Source organism: Taudactylus pleione, unplaced genomic scaffold (assembly GCF_031769625.1).
Source record: "Taudactylus pleione unplaced genomic scaffold, aTauple2 ptg000522l, whole genome shotgun sequence".
Taxonomy (NCBI): Eukaryota; Metazoa; Chordata; class Amphibia; order Anura; family Myobatrachidae; genus Taudactylus; species Taudactylus pleione.
In genome coordinates, this window is record NW_028284924.1 from 741,515 (window position 1) to 762,288 (window position 20,774).

General features: G+C 48.1%; 1 protein-coding gene across 2 annotated transcripts; it reads left to right on the forward strand.

Annotated features, from left to right (window-relative positions):
- Positions 1-213: 213 nt before the first annotated feature.
- On the forward strand, positions 214-20,295 carry RRP36 (ribosomal RNA processing 36). Of its 2 annotated transcripts, none has more exons than XM_088450705.1 (8): positions 214-481; positions 1,445-1,812; positions 4,341-4,473; positions 7,088-7,154; positions 8,071-8,175; positions 9,187-9,261; positions 9,339-9,456; positions 18,370-20,295. In XM_088450705.1, exons 1-8 carry the CDS (start codon positions 408-410, stop codon positions 18,498-18,500), a joined length of 1,071 nt encoding a protein of 356 aa, XP_088306831.1. In that variant the 5' UTR covers positions 214-407; the 3' UTR covers positions 18,501-20,295. The 2 variants fall into 2 exon arrangements, with proteins under 2 accessions (XP_088306831.1, XP_088306832.1); XM_088450706.1 differs by having other exon boundaries at positions 397-485.
- Positions 20,296-20,774: the final 479 nt, after the last annotated feature.

Here is a 20,774-nt window from a genome sequence, read left to right on the forward strand (position 1 = left end):
AAGAGAAACAGATTCAGAATATCATAATAACTCATATGCAGACCATGTACGATACCAATAACTATCATCGTCATCTGTATTCTGTTATGTATTGTATCGCAGCGACTCTTACAGGCCGGAGGAACATACAGCACCGGAAGTAAGAAGCTTCAAGGTGTTTATGGAGGTAATGCACCGTATAGTGTACACCGGGCGGCATGGCTGACTGAGTGTGAGAGGCAGGCTGAGGGCGCTCCACGGCCTCCCCCACTCCCGGGTAATAGTGTGTTATTACTACAGGCGACCGCCGGGCACCACTCTCTGACGTAGGGCAGGCGCTCAATCTATACGGGATAGTGATTGGTGGAGCCGTGGAGGGCTCTGGTCTCTCCCCCTCCAATCAGACTACAGAAAGATGTCTTCTAGGGATGACGGTGTCCCACAGTAGCCAAACTTCTGGTGCAGCTGCTGAGCTCCATAGGACAACAACGTGGGAGAGCAGGCGAGTGAGTTATATATCCACCATTGTGCCTCTCTGTCCCTTACATGGGCTCTATGTGTCCTGTGTGCTGCTCCCCGGGATGGAGGTTGTGTCCTATATAGTAGTAAGATGTGGTTGGAAGGTTATTTCATTATAGCGCATGGCCACTATTGAAAGTGCCTGGGACAGTTGTGTGTGAGTATTTATGTATGCATAGGCTTACCATACTATCCCTTTAAACTGGGACACCCATGAATTACACAGGTTGTGTGGCTGGCTGACTTCAAGCCTTGATTTCAATTGGTTTTAATGAGCCACAGAACCTCTTTAAAGTGTAATCCATGAATGTCCTGGTTTATGGGGATGCTATGGTAAGCCTATGTATGCACATACATAATATATGCAGCAGGATGGCTGAGGCATATGCGGATAATGGTATAATGATGGAGATAATGGGATGTACTCAGGATGCCGGCGGCCGGAATGCCGACCACCAGAATCCCGACACTGAAAGTCCGGCATGGGACTAAAGATAGGAGTCTAAATACCAACGCCTATCAGCCCCACGCCAAAAGACCAACGCCGGGCATGACGAACGTAGGTAAGCTGGGCGTCGAGAGCTGTTAGCCGCGGGGATGGGTTAGGTTCAGGCACACCCAGGGGGCTTAGGGTTAGGCACCCACTCGGGAGGGTTAGGCACTACTGGGGGGAGTTTAGGCTGCGGGTAGGGGGGGTTAGGGTTAGGCACTGCAGGTATGGGACTTGGGTTAGGGACCACCCCTGGAGTCTTAGGGCTAAGCACCCCCAAAGGACGGTTAGGGGGGAGAGGGGAGGGTTAACTATACTTATCAGCCGGTGTCTGGATTTTATGCTGTCGGGATTTGAACCGGCGGCTTTTAAGCCGTCGGTATTTCATACCCAACCCGGAGTTAACATTGCTGGCTGTTTCTCTCATGTGCCACATGCATTAATACTTTCTTACAGGAGGGAAGTTGATCCAGGACTTCCACAGCCAAACATGTTGACCGTTGGAACAATACGCAGCACGTTTAGTGGGTCGGACTCTGTTGGAGAAGGAACGGGCAGCGCTGGTCATACCCTTAGGAGACAGTCAAAAAGCGTGAAGAACTCCGTTAGAGGCAAAGAGAAACCACAGCAGCAGAAAGTGCCATTGAAGTCGCAGCTTCTGAGGAGACCCAATCCTACAGCAGAAATAATTGTAGACACTGATGAGTCAGGAGACTCCAGTAGTGAATATGAGAAAGATCAGCCTTCGTCTTCTCTTGGGAGCTCCGATACCGACAGTGGGACTGACCCAGAACAAGAACATGCTGACGGAAATACAGAGAAAGGTACTGGAATCTGTAGGATGAAATGTTAGTGGAGCATCATTCTTCCTGACTTGTCCTCTGTCCTGGTCCACACACCACAACCTGTACTTGTTCTCTCATTTGTGCTATGTGCCTCCCTCTGCTATGGTGCTACATTCCACACACATGCTTGTCCCCTGTCCTGATGTCACGTTCCACCCCCTGCACTTGTTCCCTGTCCTGGTGCCACATTACATACACACATATTCTTATTCTATGTCCTGGTACTATGTTCCACACCCTTACCTAGTGTCCAGCTGGTGCTCCTACAACCTGCATCCTAGTGCCTTGTCTGCCCCAGTGCCCCCCCACCCCAGTTAATGCAGCAGTAAAGGTGCTTATCCATTTGGCGACCTGAAAGACTGAACGTCTAGCGTTCAGACCTTCAGGTCGCTGAGGTGCGGTGCTCGCGCTGAACTGCGTTCACTGAACGTCTTTCAGTGCAGGATCCCGACCTCCTATCTCGGAACATGGGGAACCTGACGAGTGTCGTCAAGTTGACCAGCGTGTTCCATAGATAGTCGGGGTCGGCAAGGACCCAGTGTGCACGTGCATCGCTGGTCCTTGCCGGCTATCCATTATCAGACTTTCTGAACGTTCCAACCAAAACCTCCTGGGTCTGGTCGGATAGTTCAAAAAGTCGTGTAATGGATAGGCTCCTCAAGACCCAGGAGAAGTGAATAGTGGGCCTGATTCAGCACGGATCGCGTCTGCAATTGCGCGCACCTGCTCCTTGCGAAAATATGCAAATGAATGCGATCGCAATGCAAGCACAGCACTATACCAAAACGCCCACCACTGTATAAAGCTGCCCACTTCCCATTACATACATCCGCAAGTCAGCGAAAACATCGGTAACATCGGACTCATATGAACAGTTGTGGTTGAGCTGACCCTGACTCACAAACTGCGAAACTTCCTGTCGCCATATAGACTTCTGGCTGCGTATGCCATCACAGGGGCTTAATTATGCACGCCCCTGTAACTGCGTTCAAACGCACAGGCACGTCCGCCTTCCTTCGACCACCCCCAAATGGTGCTTCCTGTCAATCATTACTTTGCGCCTCTGTGTGTCCTCTGCGTTCTCATACCAGATGACAGTGGCCGGCTTGCGCACTGCGATGCATGCGCAGAAGGCGAACATCGTCCAGTTGTGTGCGTCCGCAGCCTTGCGATCCAATCTGAATCAGGCCCAGTGTCCTTTAGATTTAACAGTAATGAAATCCGTGACTACGTTTTAGTACATTCTGAGTGATTTGACAGAGTTTGTATTTAGTTTTTCCAGGTTAGGAATACACTTCTTACTTTTAATAGTAATGTAAAGATACCAGAAGAGAGAAGAAGAGATTACAGATTTTAGTTAAGGATGGGATGAGCCCAGGAGATAGGGTTGGACAGATTTGTGAGGTTATGATATCAGGGGAGAGGTAGTAGAGTAGGAAGATGAGAAGAGTGTAGATACTTCATCTTCTTTTGTGCGATCAAATGGAGAGAAGCTGCCAGAGGGTTCAGTGAAGCAATTGAGCAGGATGAGGAAGAGGATTCCACTTCAGTTCAGATCTTTTCTATTTTGTCATAACTGTAGGAAGTAAGATCTTGGACACTGATGACAGCTGGTGAGTTTAGTGTGAGACGGGTTAGAATTGTATTAAAGAAACATTTTGGGTTAGAAGCCAGAGCAGAGATGTGAGATTGGAGTAACATAACGCTCACATTTTAGGTTTAATGGCCCTTTAATCACTGCCTAAAACAGTGGTTCCCAAACTTTTTTTTTTTTTTTTTTTTAATCCTAGAGTGCCCGAGAGCATCAGCATTGTTTTCACGGCACCCCTAAGCCAAAAGTTTGTTATTGAGAAATTCAGAAACAAATGTAGTAAAGTGTAGTAAATTGTGCTGACCTGTCATCCTTAGGTTGTTATGTGGTGGTGGACAGGTTTGCGCTTCTGTCTGTCCACATATTTACATTACATTGACCATAAATAATTTCATGCTGGACCACCAACCTAAGGAACCCCTGCAAGTGTCCCGAGGCACCCCAGGGTGACACGGCACACAGTTTGGGAACCACTGGCCTAAAATGTTCTCTTTGCAGAAGGATTTCAACTTTTTGCTCATCATAAACAAAAAAAAAACCATGAAATACAGGTAAATTCTCCTTTATTTTCATTTTAAGGGGAAATGTAATAAAACGTCCAGAGAGATCAAGTGGAGACATTGTCAATAGCAACCAATCATCTTCTAACTGTCATTTACCTATCACAGTCTATAAAATGACAGAAGCTTATGGTTGCTATGGGTAACTTCTTCATTTATCTCTCTTGAAGGTTTGATACATCTCTCCCTAAATCTCAATACACCTCACTGGATGATGTCGCTTATTTCATATATGGAACTAGCACATAATTATGATGGTCAGTCCCTCCCCAGTTTTCAGTGGTGTTTCTTGTCTCTAATCACTAAAGCGCCTATGTATGAGGCTCACCTTTTTGTGTGACTCCCTCTTCCACCAGAATTCTCCACTATGTCTTTTGAAGAGCTGATCTGCATACAGAACAAGGTGGGGAAAAAACATTTGTACAAAACTGTCCGAGCAGCTCGGGGGAAGAAGCTGGAGGGTGAGAGAGCCCGACCCAACAACCAACAGTAAGTGTAGAGCAAGTGAGTTGGACTGTAAGTCATTTGTATGTGTTTATTAATAGTGATGCTGTGTAATGTTACTTATACATGCATACAGGACATTACTATTATTATTATTTTATTATTATCTTTAAATGGCACTACAAGGGTTCTGTAGCATTGTGTATAGTGGTGAAACATACAATAATTTGCATGGGTATAGATTAATGCAGTCTAACTTTACAAACATGCACAATTACCATGCCTAGATCACATAATTGTGTAGGTAACGCAAAGATCCTGTGCACAAGAGCTTACCTTCTAGACATTCTTGCATAATAGCAAAGGCATGCGGTCACAGCAAGTTTAGGGACCATGATCGCCTTGCAATCTGACTGTATGAAGTAACAGATGTATAAGGTGGGGGACTCCCATAGCACTTAAATGGCAGCTTAGTGTTCATTCTAGCACCTTGCACGTCACAACCCGTGCAGTTCCTCTTTCCTGTCTGAGGTGTTGCACTCTACTCTGGTGCTTCTAGCACACTCTGGTCTATATATCAGCAGTTTGCTGCATTAGCTGAGTGTATTAGAAGCACCAGAGTAGAGAGCTACACCCTAGACAGGAAAGAGGAGCTGCACGGGTTGTGACCGTTGCATGGTGTGGCTGAACGGGTTGTGGGTGCAGGGTGCTAGAATGAACACTAGCAGCACGTACAGATCAGTGACGTCATTTATTGGAATGGAAAGTGGTGGGGGTGGATTCAGGGGTAGAGAAAGAAGTCGTTGGACAATAAGGTGAACCATGAACGGTGCAGTGTCACAGAAGCCGATCGAATGTAGGATTGGGTGGTCGACTTTTGTTAAATGCCGCCATGAGGTGAAGGATGATAAGAATCTAGAAGTGGTCCTTAAATTTTATTTTGAGAAGGGTCATGGATGGTAATGGAGAGGACGAAAACCAGGTATAGGGCCATATTCAATGAGGTGCGAAAAGTCGCGTTTGGTGAAAAGCGTTCGCATGGCGAAGTTATCGCCGCATTCGCCAGTTTTGATGCCATCTTTTCGCGTACTATCTCGACGCGCTCCCGCTTTTCGTCCTATTCAAATGCAAAACACGTGAAAATTCATATGTGCGATAATTACGTATGGCAAAGCGTGCAGCACATCAGTCTGTAAACCATAAAAAGCCTAACTGACACTGGAATCATTATAGAACTGTATTAATAGCCCTCATAACATTATTGTGGGTTCTTAAATTAAGTCAAATGGCTGTTATATGGCTATTTGCATCAATGTGTAAAAATTATATAAATCAATTTCATTTGGAGAAAGTAATTGCTGTAGTTAAATTGAGGGTACATTAAAATGGGTGCTAGTATATATTTGTGTCTATAAATTGCAGTTTTAAAAATACCCCTGCAGCAGCCACCTGCAATCCTAAAAACACGTGTCCCATCCATACAGCCCCCCAAAATACCTCACCCAGTAAAAACCCATTTTCCAACATTTTTACCCCCAAAATGACGTCATTACTATTATTTATTATTATTATTATTATTATTATTATTATTATGCTATTTAAAAAAAATATATAATCTTTTTGCCTAATTAGTCATTAAGGGGTGGGGTACCTAAAGGCTTCTGAACTAAGGACCTGATTCAGAGCCGCTCGCTAGATGCGTATGCCAATTCAGCAAGGCAGGCGATCGCACGGCAAGGTATTGGCATGGCAAGGCATTAGCACGCCCACTATATCTTAGCGTGTAACCGGTAGTTGCATCTAAGTGTATGCAACTATCAGGAACATTGAGTACCATCGGATGCAAATGCAGCACTTGTGGTTGACCATACCCTACCGCAAGCACTGCGAGCAGTTCAATGTAAAATACAGCCAAGTGACGTGTACTATGACGCTGCCTCTTAATTATGCACGCCTCTGAAACGGCGCTGAGATGCTCAGGCACGCCTGCGTTCGCACCTCCACTCCCCCGTTTCTAGCAGCCAGCCCCTGTCACTCATTCTGCCGGGCTGTCTATGTGCAGTGAGCATACGCTTCCCAATCGCTCGCACTGGTTTGCGCATTGCGATGCAAACGCATCCTAACAAGTGGGTCTGTATCACGTCCTAAGTCCCCACGTTTTTTGCCAAAAATAGGGATTTTGCATATTTTATCACCATGCTCTGAGATGGTGAAAACTTATCGCCGGTTTCTGCCTATGGAGTTTTTGCACATCCAAAAACGCTGGCAATTAGTGCGACACGCACATACTGTATGTGCGTTAAGTTAGCACCGGCGACCGCTTATCGCCAAACATGACTTTTCGCACCCATTTATATACGGCCCTGAGTGTGTTTAGGAGGGAATGGCAGAAGAGAAAGGAGGTGAAGCATTGTACACTACACCAGAGGTTCCCAATCACGGTCCTCAAGGCTCCCCAACAGTTCAGGTGTTAGAGAGATCCATGGTTGAGCACAGGTGATTTAATTAGTACCTCAGTCAATTTGATTTAACCACCTGTGCTCAACCATTTATATATCTCTAAAACCTGACCTGTTGGGGAGCCTTAAGGATTGCGTTTGGGAACCTCTGGACTGCACTCTTACAGGAAAAAAAGTTAATATTATATTATTGATTTCAGACCCCTGGAGATATCATCCAAGAAACCCATTCCTTTCATGAGGAAGGTGGTCCCAGCCAAGAAGATGGTAAGATGGACTGTAACAGAGGAAAGTGTGAGATGTGGGCTGCAGTAAAATGTGGGTGTGGGTATGCAGGGAAGAGCAGGGGAGCAAACTGAAGTTATTGGGTGTTATGATGGATAAAAATGGTGTCTACAGACTACAAAACTTATTCCTTGTTATTTATATGGTACCATAGATTCAGTCATACAGTGAAAAGTACAAGAATGTAGTCCGTATTACGTGAGTTCACTTAGGGGCAATATTACAATAATAATACATGAACACAAGGTATTGCATGAGGACAAAAAAGAGGGTGGTGATCCGCTGCGGCTGACCGTTGGGTTATTAAACTTGACATTAAAGTTTCTTCAGACATCTTGTGTTCTCTGCTTTCTGTTCTCTGTCCATACAATAGTGTTTCATGTTCTGGAGCAGGATATTAAAAGGGCGTTTACATGATCACATTAGATGGACTCGTGGATGTAGACGGTGGTTACTAAGTAATTATTGTGTCTGAGAATTAACAATTATTTCTTAGAACGTCCTTTCTCTGATGTTGGTTTAGTAATATAATATAAGTTTTAACCAACTACATATATCAAGCACTCGGATCTTTCATTCAATGCCCAAATTTGTTTCACAGTAAGAGCCATCTGATCCATGTATATTCAACCGCATATATATGATCTGTCAGGAATGCATTCAAATAGAATAAGTCCCTCATTATCACACTACTTCTGGTATGGCACTGTGTATACTACTTCCAGTATGGTAACTGGTCACAGGGGGTACTCTGAAGCATCATGATGTTATAGAAGCAGAGTAAAAGGTTTAACTTACACGTGAATGAGTGTCTGACTGTATAGCATACAGGATATAGCTGGGAAATACTCTGGAAACAAGATTATTTTAATTGGGGGGGGTATAAACGTTTTTGTAGATGCGAAGGGACCCTCGATTTGACGACCTGTCTGGCGAATACAAAGCAGAAGTGTTTGAGAAGACTTACAGCTTCCTGAATGACATCAAGATCAGAGAAAAACAGGTGAATGATCCACCCATTTCGCTCTTGTGTGAGAGCTGGCTCTAATGGGGGGGTGTCCAATGCCCTTGTGCACGTTTGGGAGAGGGGTTTCTGCTCCATTAGGAGCTGGCACCTTGAGAGTCCCGTTTGGCTATCTCCTGGTAAGCATCTCTTGTGGGCTTTGTTAAAGCCATTTACATTCCCATTTTTGGAAGGTAGAAATGGATCTGTTGGTGTCGTAACCAAATCGCAGGCTGTGCTTTAATGGCCATTTCAGTAGTGTCTGCCTGTTCCAGCCTTACACCAGGGATTCCTTGGAACCTGTGCCAGGTCAAACTGGAATTGGTAATGAGGTTGGTCATTGTACCAGATGGCCCTGGTATGCAGGTCTGGTTGAACTTTTGTTCATCTTATTCTTGACCTCCTGGTTCAGGGCTCCATGTTTGCAGAGGACCTGAAAGGATTGGGTTCAGTCCTTGGATTTGCCTTATTGGCTGTGCATCTTGTTCTGTTTTTGTGAAGCCCTGTTTGTCTACTTGGAAAGTCATAGGGAGGTATGCGGTACCTCTTCCCACTTTGCTTCAGGGCAGCAGTTCGGAAGGCTTGTTCTGTGGCAGAGGTATCTGTTCCTCCATTGCTCCCCTCCCTTTAGTGGAAGCTTTGGGATCTGCCTCATTCTGTCTCCTCTACTGCCGATAGTTTAGAGGGGAAATTAAACCCCCTTTCCCTTAGGCTGTAGAAGTACAAAGACCAATCCATATTGGGATTTTTTTTTATAGTGATAAACAATGATCATAAGATGCTTTGGAGGGATGGTTTCTCTGGTACTCTGTCTACTTGGGGTGAAACATTACCATCTGTGTAACTATACAGCTTTGGTGAAAGGGATTTAACAGTGAGTACCTCCCCTTTCTAGATGCAATTGGTTTGTTCCCTTGTTCAGTCCCTCTCTTGAATGCACTATGATGTGTCGGTGAGCAATGTTGAGTTCCTTGTCTAGTTTAGTCTTGACTTTTCTGTTTCTCGGTACAGGTCGTGGAGAAGAAGCTCCAGAAAACTCGTGATCCAGACTTGAAGGAGCAGCTTGAGCAACTATTACGCAGAATGGTGAGGGCAAATTCTTGGGGATGGGGCCCGAGATCACCGAAAGCTGATGATTAAATATCACCGTCTTTTATATTTAGGATCAGCAGGAGGAAGCTGCACAGAAAAAAATGAAGCTAAGAGAGAAGCAACTGGAGTTCAAGAGACAGCAGAGAGAGCTGGCACAACAAGGGAAGAAGCCATTTTGTCTGAAAAAAGGTGAGTTCTTACAACAATCGTTAGCGACAACTGTGATCGGGTAATAATAATCCATGTTGGGGTTAGCCATCTCAATAAAGCACTTATTAAACAGATTTGAGATTCAACATGTGGCCCCCAAAGAGAAGAGCGTGGCTCCACTGGCTTCTGCCTGTACCCCTACTCCAAAACACAACATTATGGGAAGTCAAAGAAGAGTTTCATGATCATATAAATGGTTTCATACAGGTTGACGGACATCCTGCAATAAAGTGTTATTTCTTCATAGTACACAAGGCTCCATTTAAAACCAAGTGTGTGAGATGCTCTCCTATGTTTTCCCTTTCTTAAAAGTTCTGAATTCCATCACAGAACAAATCGCACTGAGCCATGTGATAGTGACCTCGTGATTACAGTAAAGCAAATTTCAATGGGATTGTGTGTATTCTCATCTATTGTTAGATATAATACACCAGTAAGTAGAATAGTGTTATATACAGTGAGCGATAGCCTCACCTTATGGCTTGTTCTGAAATCTCTCTGGTCCAAGAATTGGTGCATTAGATAAAGCAGATTGTCGGGGGACACTCCCACAGATAGGTATGCAGTCGGGAAGCCGGCGGACATAATCCCGACAGCTGGCTTCCCGACTGTCATATCCCGGCAAGGGTCTAAAGACCGGCCTCGATATGCCGACACCTGTCATTAGACATACGCCGGGAGCCCGACGCCCAGCATCCCGATCGAAGGGTTAGGTTTATCGTTCCCGGGGGGGACTTAGGGTTAGGCATCCCCCCGGAGGTTAGGTTTAGGCTAGGGGAAGGGGGGTTAGCGTTAGGCACCCCCCCGGGGGACTTAGGTTTAGGCGGCGGGGAAGGGGGGTTTAGGTACTTAGAGAGGGGATTAGGGTTAGGCACTGGGGGGGAAGGTTAGAGTTAGGCACCCCTAAGGGAGGGTTAGGGTTAGGGGGTAGAAATAGGTTAGTCAATACTTACATTAGGACAATCGGGATTTCCTCCTCTGCCGGCATGCCGCTGTCGGGATTCCGACCGCCGGGCATGGGTCCGGCGGTAAATCATACCGATTGGCTGTACCCTCAGTTTCTACTTCAGGGTCCATAGGGGGTCCACAGGGTTGACCTTGGGGTATAGCTGGATCTGGATCCACGGGCACCACGCAGTTAAAGCTTTGCTGCTCCCAGGATGCACTTGGGTCCGTCCTCCTCTATACCCCGCCCCGGCCACAGGCACCTCAGTTTTAGTTGGTGCCCGGCCGGAGTCGGGTCACCCTGTCGCAGTGGGGCTGCAGGAGCAGCCCCTAAGCTTTATTTTAAAAGAGAAATTTTTTTATTTTTTTTTTTCTTCTTTTTTTACACTGTTAGAGCGGCAGCATCAGACTGTCCTTTAGGACGTCCACGCTGCCGCTCCTTCTCCCCGCTGGCGCCGCGACGCCAGTACAGCTCTGGGGATCGCGGCGGGACCCCAGAGCCTGTACTAGCCGGGCTCTGGGGACTCCCTTGACTGCTGCCGGACGCGACGGGGATCAGGTAAGCCGCGGGTCGCCGCGTGCGGCGGCCCGCGGATACTTCAATGCAGTCAGGAGCCTCCGGTCTCTGGGGACAGACCGGAGGCGCTAGCGGCGGCGGCGGGCTCCCCTTCAATTGAGGAATACCCCGCGTGTCCGCTAGACCACCAGGGTATCAGGCTGGTAGCGGGACCGGCAACCCGGGGGTTAATTGCTAGCCAGGGGAGGCAGCCTTCCCTGTCTAGCGGCTCCTCCCCTCAGCTCAGCGCGCCTTTCAACAAGCAGTCTGGCGTCGCTGAGCTGCTCTTATCTCTCGGCCACTCCTCCTCTGAGGTCTCCGGCGGCCATCTTTACTGGCACATCGCAGACTCCCAGGCGGTATCAAGTGGACCGGTCCCCCTGTGTACCTCTCCCCTGCTAAAGGACAGTGTACACAGCGCTATAGCCCTCCCAGACACTGAATCTGGGCGGTTGATTGTAGCGGAAGGTGCAGTGAGTATAACTTTTCTGCATTGTATGTGACTATTGCTAGTGCTGCCTGTCTGTGACTTATTCTCCTTACTGTCAGCTTATAACTATCCCTTTCCTTCTCCTACGGCCCGGCAGGTGTGTGGGGGAAGGGCGTTTTTCTGAGACCCTCACTTATATAAAACACGTATTTGTGGGGTCAGTCACATACTGTTGTGTGCTACACAGTACCATATCTGGGCTGTTGTGTCGCATACTGGTGAGTGCGCGGGTGTTAAAACCGTAATTCCTCTGGTGATACCTGTTTCTTGTGATTTACGGTATCATGTCTGATGAGGAGACTGAGCGCTCTGTGGCTCCTGTGCTATTTTCCTGCAGACGCTGTGCTGCTGGAGTTGATGGGGAGGACTTATCTCAGGATGGTCTGTGCGGGCGGTGCCAGCTGGTACCGGGCCCCTCCAACCCCCCTGTATCACAGGACCCTCCTTGGGCGATGTTTTCACAGGTGCTGGCGTCTATTGCGGACCGGTTATCGGTCCCATCAGCGGTCCCTTCTAGGGCGTTACCGCAGCCCACCATCCCCCATTCCCTGAGGGTTCCACAAATGTTGCGGTCTTCCCCCGGGGCCCAGACTGTGGGTCCTTACTCTGGACTGCCTGTGTATGTGCAGTCTTCCCCAGGGATGTGTCAGTCTGTAGTGCCTTTGCAGAGTGTTGCTCCGACGGCTCCTCCGCCTTGGGTGGATGTTCTATCCAGCTCCGTACAGAGTCTGGCGGCTTCATCCTCGGCGTTTCAGTCTATGTTGCAAGGTGATGTGCCACCAAGGGTGTCTAAACGTCCGGTTGTGAGTTCACTAGCTGCGCAGTTGTCGGACTCGGAAGTGTCCTCAGATGATGGAGAAATCCATGAGGACTCTGACTCTGATGTCATGGGGCAGGAGGTGGAAGCTAAGTCCTCCATTAATGTTCCAGCCTTAGTTAGGGCGGTGCGGGCTATCCTACATGTTGAGGATGATGCGCCGGCTCCTAGGTCGAAGTTTCCTAATTTTAAAAAGGCCAAGGTGACCTCAACTGTGTTCCCCCTGTCTGATCAATTATCGGATCATATGGCGGCGGCCTGGCAATTACCTAGTAAGAGGTTCCATCCACAGAAGAGGTTGGCGGCGAACTATCCTTTTCCTGAAGCTCATTGCAGGAAATGGGAAACTCCGCCGGCGGTGGATTCCCACGTTACCCGCTTGATCAAAAGCGCGACGTTGCCATTGCCGTCTATCTCCTCTTTGAAGGATCCCACGGACAGGAAGGTGGAGACTTGTTTAAAGTCCATTTATTCTCTTTCCGGGGCGGTGGCTCGCCCGTCCATGGCTATCTCCTGGGTGGCTAAAGCCATTGAGGCATGGGCCAATGCCTTGGAGGATACCTTTCCTGATGAGGCTCCGGATATCCAGAGAGCGTTAGTGGGACAGATGCGGGATGCAGCTTCCTATATTGGGGAAGCGTCTTTGGATGCCAGCCTGCTCACTTCTAGGGTGTCGGCTGCAGCGGTATCTGCTCGGCGCTCCCTGTGGCTGAGGTCCTGGAGGGCTGATGCAGATTCAAAAAAGGGTCTGGAGGCCTTGCCTTTTAATGGTGATTTACTATTTGGTCCGGATTTGGACAGAATAGTGGATACTTTGGCTAAGTCCAAGCTTTTCTCCCTTCGGCCTCTGCGCCGGCTAAAGTGAGGAGCTCTGCCTTTCGGTCCTTTCGGGTTCAGGGTAAGGCCAAGGGCCAGTCCTTCCCGAGACATTCGGCGACCAAGGCCGCATCCAAGCCCAAGAAGCAGGCATGGAGTGCTCGGCGCCCTTCTTCCAAGCAGGAGGATAAGCCTGCTGCCTGATGGGACGGGCCTCTCTCTGGGGGACTCCAGAGTGGGAGGCCGACTTCTCCAATTCGCCCAGTGTTGGCACAATACCACCACGGATGCCTGGGTTCGAGAAGTAGTCTCTCAGGGGTACGCCCTGTCTTTTCGGTTCAGGCCGCCCCACCAGTTTTTCTGTACGAGTCCTTCTCTGGACAAGACCAAAGCTGGTCAGATTCAGGTAGCTATAGAATCCTTGCTACAAGCAGGGGTCATTGTTCCCGTTCCGCAGTCTCAGCGCGGGACGGGGTACTATTCTACTCTGTTTCTGGTACAGAAACCCAATGGTTCTCATCGCCCTATCCTGAATTTGAAGTCTCTGAACAGATACCTCAGAGTTCCCAGGTTCAGGATGGAAACGTTACGTTCCATCATTCTGGCGATGGAACCCGGGGATTATATGGTCTCCCTCGATATCCAGGACGCCTATCTCCATGTGCCCATAGCACCGGCACATCAGCGGTATCTGAGGTTTGCTATCCTGAACCATCACTACCAATTTCGGGCGTTGCCTTTTGGCCTTTCCACGGCTCCGAGGGTGTTCACCAAGGTGATGGCGGTTATGGCTGCCCACCTTCGGTGTCAGGGTCTACGTCTGTTGCCGTACCTGGACGATCTTCTGCTGCTGGCGAGCTCCCCGGAGGTGCTTCTTCGACATCTCCACCTGACCATTGCTTGTCTTCAAGCACACGGGTGGTTGATAAACTGGAAGAAGTCCTCCCTGATTCCATCACAGCGGATGGTTCATTTGGGAGCCCTGCTGGATTCTCGTCAGCAGCGGATTTTCCTGACTCCAGAGAAGGTCGCCTCCCTGCAGCTGCGGATACACAGTTGCCTGAGCAGTTGCCGCCTGTCGGTCCATTCAGCTATGAGAGTTCTGGGGTCCATGGTGTCGACATTCGACATGGTGGAATTTGCCCAGTTCCATTCCCGGCCCCTGCAGGGGCTGATTCTATTGGAATGGAACGGGTTACCTCACCGGATCCGCTCTCCGATGCTGGTGTTGTCCGCGGAGGTTCGGCAGTCTTTGGCTTGGTGGCTTCAGACGGTGCATCTGGTCGAGGGGCGCCCCTTTTGGATCCCGGACTGGGTCCTGCTCACGACGGATGCCAGTCTTCGGGGTTGGGGGGCAGTGACCGGCTCATTATCGCTTCAGGGTCGTTGGTCCGCGGAAGAAGCACTTCTCCCCATCAACATCCTGGAACTGCGGGCTGTGTACAGGGCCCTGCAGTCGTCCGGCCCCGCTCTTCACGGAAGGGCGGTTCAGGTGCAGTCCGACAACGCCACCACGGTGGCGTACATCAACCACCAAGGGGGAACTCGCAGTCGGGCAGCAATGTCGGAGGTGTCTCGCATTCTTGCTTGGGCGGAGTGTCACGTTCCAGCGATCTCGGCAGTCTTCATTCCCGGAGTCCTCAATTGGGAGGCGGACTTCCTCAGCCGTCACGATGTGCATCCCGGGGAATGGTCGCTTCACCCAGAGGTGTTTCAGCTACTCGTGGACAGGTGGGGGCTGCCGGAGCTGGACTTGATGGCCTCCCGTCACAATCACAAGTTGCCTGTTTACGGGTCAAGGACAAGAGACGCAGGCGCCTGTCTGGTAGACGCTCTGTCGGTGAAATGGACGTTTCACCTGGCGTATCTGTTTCCTCCGATATCCTTACTTCCTCGGGTTCTGCGGAAATTCAAGCAGGACGGCGGCACGCTCGTGCTGGTGGCTCCGGCGTGGCCCAGACGTCCTTGGTACTCCGATCTGAGGTGCCTCTCCATCGACGCTCCGTACCTTCTTCCTCAGCGTCGGGACCTGTTGTCTCAGGGGCCCTGCCTTTACCCGGACCTGGGTCGGCTGTCTTTGACGGCGTGGCTCTTGAGACAGCCGTCTTGAGGTCTAGGGGTTTCTCCAGTTCAGTGATTGGTACCATGCTTAGGGCACGCAAGCCTGCCTCCGCGCGGATTTACCACAGGGTGTGGCGCACTTATTTTCAGTGGTGTGAATCCAGAAACTATGATCCGCAGGTGTTCCGGGTTTCCAGAATCTTGGAATTTCTTCAATCGGGTTTGGACCTCGGCTTACGCCTGGCCTCTCTGAAGGTTCATGTGTCTGCTTTGTCCGTGTGGTTTCAGCGACGGATTGCTACACTGCCAGATGTTTACACCTTTTTCCAAGGTGTTCTCAGGATCCAGCCTCCCTTCGTGCCTCCGGTGGCTCCGTGGGACTTGACGGTGGTACTGAGGGTCTTGCAGGGTCCTCCTTTTGAGCCGCTTGAGTCGGTGGAGCTCAAGTGGCTGACGTTTAAGACCATTTTTCTCCTGGCAATTGCTTCGGCCAGGAGGGTTTCAGAATTGGGGGCGCTTTCCTGTCGCCCTCCTTTTCTGATTTTTCACCAGGACAGGGCAGTGCTCCGCACGCGCCCTGAGTTTTTGCCCAAGGTGGTTTCAAAGTTCCACATTAATCAGGAACTTGTTGTGCCAGCTTTTCAGTCACCTGATCTTTCTGCTGGTGAGGCTTCCTTGGATGTGGTCCGGGCACTTAGAATCTATGTGGACCGGACTGCTTCGGTTAGGAAGTCGGATTCTTTGTTTGTCCTCTTCGGTTTTCACAAGAGGGGTTGGCCTGCCAACAAGCAAACGTTAGCCCGTTGGCTTCGTTCAGTTATTTGTGAGGCTTATGCGCAGGAGGGTTTACCTGTGCCAGCCTCTGTTAAGGCTCATTCCACTCGTTCTGTGGGTCCCTCTTGGGCTGCTAGACGTGGCGCCTCCGCTGTTCAGCTGTGTAAGGCGGCTACTTGGTCTTCAATTCAGACGTTTTTGAGGTTTTATGCGTTTGACACCTTCGCCTCTCAGGATGCATCCTTTGGGCGCCGGGTACTCCTTTCAGCACAGGAGCGTCCCCGCCCTTAGTTGAACTGCTTTGGGACATCCCCAAGGTCAACCCTGTGGACCCCCTATGGACCCTGAAGTAGAAAACGAGATATGGTAAGAACTTACCTTTGTTATCTCTGTTTCTACGAAGTCCATAGGGTCCACAGGGCGCCCGCCCTGACGCACCTGGCTTCAAATGGGCTGTGTGGCTGGTCACCGGTTTTCCGTCTCCCATTTCTGTGAGTATGGTTTCTTGTGTGTTCCAGTCTTCCTTCTCTCTGTTTAGTCTCCTCCTCCGGCCTTAGCTGCTTACCAACTGAGGTGCCTGTGGCCGGGGCGGGGTATAGAGGAGGACGGACCCAAGTGCATCCTGGGAGCAGCAAAGCTTTAACTGCGTGGTGCCCGTGGATCCAGATCCAGCTATACCCCAAGGTCAACCCTGTGGACCCTATGGACTTCGTAGAAACAGAGATAACAAAGGTAAGTTCTTACCATATCTCTTGTTTTCAGTGGCAATGTACACAGCTGGTCAGGTAACTGATTGGGGAGAAATCAGAGGACTGTGGGGCTCCAATACAAGACATCAGATAGATACTGATACCTCTTTCTCCTGGTCGGCAGGCAGTGGCGTTTTGGATCGTACAGTAGGGGCTCCTCTCTTAGGGGTTTATTTACTAAAATGAGCGTTTTTAGAAGTGACGATGTTGCCCATAGCAACCAATCAGATTCTACGTAAGATTTAACTAGCACCTTCTAGAAGATAATAGCTAGAACCTGGTTGGTTGCTATGGGCAACATCTCCACTTCTAAAAACTTTCACTGTAATAAATATACCCCTTAGCCTTGCTCAGTCTACCGGTACAGTACCATCACTGCTGCCTTGTTTCCCTAGCAAGTAGAGTTTTCTTCCTTTTGCGGCCTGTCATTCCTTGCTGGGATAGCAGGTCAGATTCTCATCACAGTGGTGCTAAATACAGCATATGTTTGTGTGCACCATGGCAGCTGGTGCGCGTTTCTGTCACAGCCCATTGGCTACAGCATTAGAATCATTTTGCAGTAGTGGCTGCGACAGAAGTCACATCTGCTACTACTTAGTGTCCACCTCTTCACCAGGCCCTTTGTCTAATAAGGGGCACCACTCCATCCAGATTATAGTAAAAATCATATTTCTTCTTCATGGTCCATAGGGCTCCACAGGGAGACCTTGGGGTATGTAGGTGGTGGTTGAGGACCGGGCACCACGCAGTTAATGCTTTTAGCTCCCAGCATGCATCGGTCCATCCCCCTATACCCCACCCCCGAGCCACCTCAGTTTCGTACTCCTATTTCAGTGCAGGACTCTCTTGGATTACCAACACTTCCTTGTTATGTGTTCTATTCCTATTACAGTCCTGCGGATCCCATGCGGTGCAACATAAATAAGATTATAACATACAATATGCAGCTATCCAGACAATCATACCGCTATTTAAATATAAGGGGATCCCCCCCCAACCATTGCTGGATATGTATAAAGCAAGATCCTATTAACCAGATAGATGCTCCAAGGAGAGATATTTTCAAATGATCCAGACCAGATGTAGCTGGCTCGGGTTAGTGCTGCTCCCATGTATCCAGTTGAAGAGCCCCAGTGTATCAATGCTATAGAGACCTTTAAAATTGCAGTTCAGGAAAAATTTCTAACGTGTTTCCCCATCTGTGACTTTACCAAGACAGCTGAGTTTTATACTGCCCGCATCATTCATTAGTCTACGACCTGGACCTTTTTAATTAGCAAGATGATACAGCTGTAACATCATGAACTTTGAACAGAGAAGAAACAATAAGATACAAAGGTATCAAGGTTAGTTCAATAAATAAAAAGGTACAAGCATCAAGAACCAGTGCAGGACGTCTCCAGTTTCCAGCAATGCACTTAAAAAGTTCCAAGACCTTTAGAGAATGGGTCCGGGATACTTCATATCTTCGTCTTTTTTTGGAGAGATTTCCGCTGGCTTTTATGCTGGTAATAATGTTAGGTTACGATGTTACTGTATATAGCTGCATTTGTGATCACTATATAGGTGGAGGGCCGTATTATGCACAGTTATCAAATGGATTCTTAGATCCAAATTGTCATGGTCTGAATGCTTGTAGTACATTGGAAAGCAACATGAATGATTGTTCTCTCTCTTCTCCCAGGTGACATCCGTAAGATGGAACTAGCAGACAAATATCAAGAGTTGAAGAAAAAAGGAAAATTGGAGCATTTCTTGAGTAAGAAGAGAAAACGGAATTCCCATAAGGACCGGAGGAGACTGCCAAATAAATAAGTCTAATGACGGCGGTTGTGGTCACCTGTGATGACTGTCTTTAAAGGATAAGTCTGCCCAATAGTGAAACTCAGTGATCGTTCATGGAGTTAAACCATGTTAAATATTCCTTCTGATCTGGTCAGTCCCCTAATGTCCGTAAGAGTCCAGCTGGGTCGCCTACTGTAGTTCCTCCCGAATTGGGCCTTTTGTACCTATAGCTTGTTGTCCATGCCCCTCTTCAGTGAGCTTCCTGTAGGAGGTACTTTAGAACCGGCAAGCAGTGGGCATGTTACACTGCTGCCTGCATGAGAATGAGACGACAGAGGGCTCCTTAGATCTGGAAGACATTTATGCCCAGGTATTATCATTTTATTTAAGTTCTGCAGAATCGTAATGTAGATAAAACAAAATGTATTAAGGAAATATAGCATAATACACGATTTGGCCTGGCATAATGTAACCTGACAGGTAAAGGAAGGAACTTAGAAAACTATCTGCAAAAACTGCATGGGATGTGAGGGGCACATGTACAAGTGGGGGGAGGAAGGGTCCTGCCCGTGAGAGCTTGCAGTCTAATGGGTTTAGGAAAGGTAATTGACCTTTATTGTTATTGTCTAACTTTTATGAACTTCAGCTGAATTTTGGAAGGTGTTATCCTTTAATTTGTTATAGTAAGACACATGTACTGTGCACTCTATATTTAAGTAAGTTACAGGATCTGGTGACCTTATTGTCTGATTAGGAACCCTTTCTGCTTTGGACCCAGGGTCTTATGGTGCATACACACGGTTAGATTTGTCAGATGTGTCAAGGTGCCCACACACAGAGCGATATTTTACACAATCTGGCCGATTCCGACGCATTGGAACGACATCGTGTAAAATATGGCCAAATCATGAGGAAATCGTGAGTACTCACTCAAGATCACTATGCGATTCCCCGCTGGTCGCATATCGCATCTTCAGATCTGCCGTGCAGTAGGACAGATCTGACATTCTAGGACATGATGCACTGTGACAGTCTGGATGCAGGAGAGATCGTTTGAAGATTGGACACCAAATCGTGTGGAGATCGTGTGCAGAGCTGCCGGGGAGAGCTTCAAGGGAAATCGTACACATCGGCTGATCGTGGGCAGATCGGTATGTGTGTGGGCACTATTAGATGAACGACTGGACAATTTGCAAACAATTGAATGATTTCAGCCTGTATTACGATGAATGGAAATCGTACAAAACTGCAAACACATCAGATGTCAGATATCGTTATCTGACAAACGGGAATGCGCATTGTTCATTGTTCATCGTTGCACACATGTCAGATTTTTCTATCAGATATGAATGATTTTTAAAATCGTTATCGTTCAGGTCTGAAGAAAAATCTGACCGCGTGTATGCACCATAGCGCTTGTTCCGTTTTACACCATATGCGTATGTTGACACATACTACTTACTACCTCCATAATATTTATGGATATGTAAAGATAGATGGGAATGTTCAAAATGATGTCTGTTTTTTTTTTTGCCCTTTGAAGTGGATTATAGAGAATCTTTCTCCGCTGCAGCCATTAGTCAGAAGTGAAAAAGGAATAGAGGAATTTCTTCTACTTCCACAAATTGCTTCTGTCTTGCCCATGGCAACCAATCAGATTCTACTTAACATTTACCTAGCACCTTCTAGAAGATAATAGCTAGAATCTGATTGATTTCTATGGGCAACATCTCCACTTCTAAATACCCGCACTCTAGTAAATATACCCCTTAAGGTCTTAACTGCTTTTTATTATGAAATGTCCTATACCTATAAATAAACATAATGCCTATGTAATATGTCTCCTTCTTCGGCTGGCTTTTATCATTCAGTGGACGCAGCTGAGACACTGTACAGGATGGTGTTCCCACATACACTAGCCCTATAGTGTTGTGCTACTTCTGTATGTAGACAAAAGTCCAAGGAATGTGGCTCCAGAGCAAATTAGGCCTGCACCTGGGGGCAGTATGGGTTGCTATTTAACATTTTGAACCTCCTAAGACAAACATCTCAGGATCTTTTCTAACAATCGGGCAGGGATTGCTTTGATAAAACACTAAGGGCCTGATTCAGAGCTGCTCGTAAGCGGCCGCTCGTTCGCTCCGAGCGATGTTTGCCCAACTGCGCATGCGTACGGATCGTTATATGCATGCGCGAACCAGTCAGTGCGGTCAAAAATCGTTTGTTCGCTAAATAGCGAATGCCTGCTAATATGAGTGACAGGAGGAGGCGTATGTGGGTGGTAACAGGGGAAGGTGCTTGAAA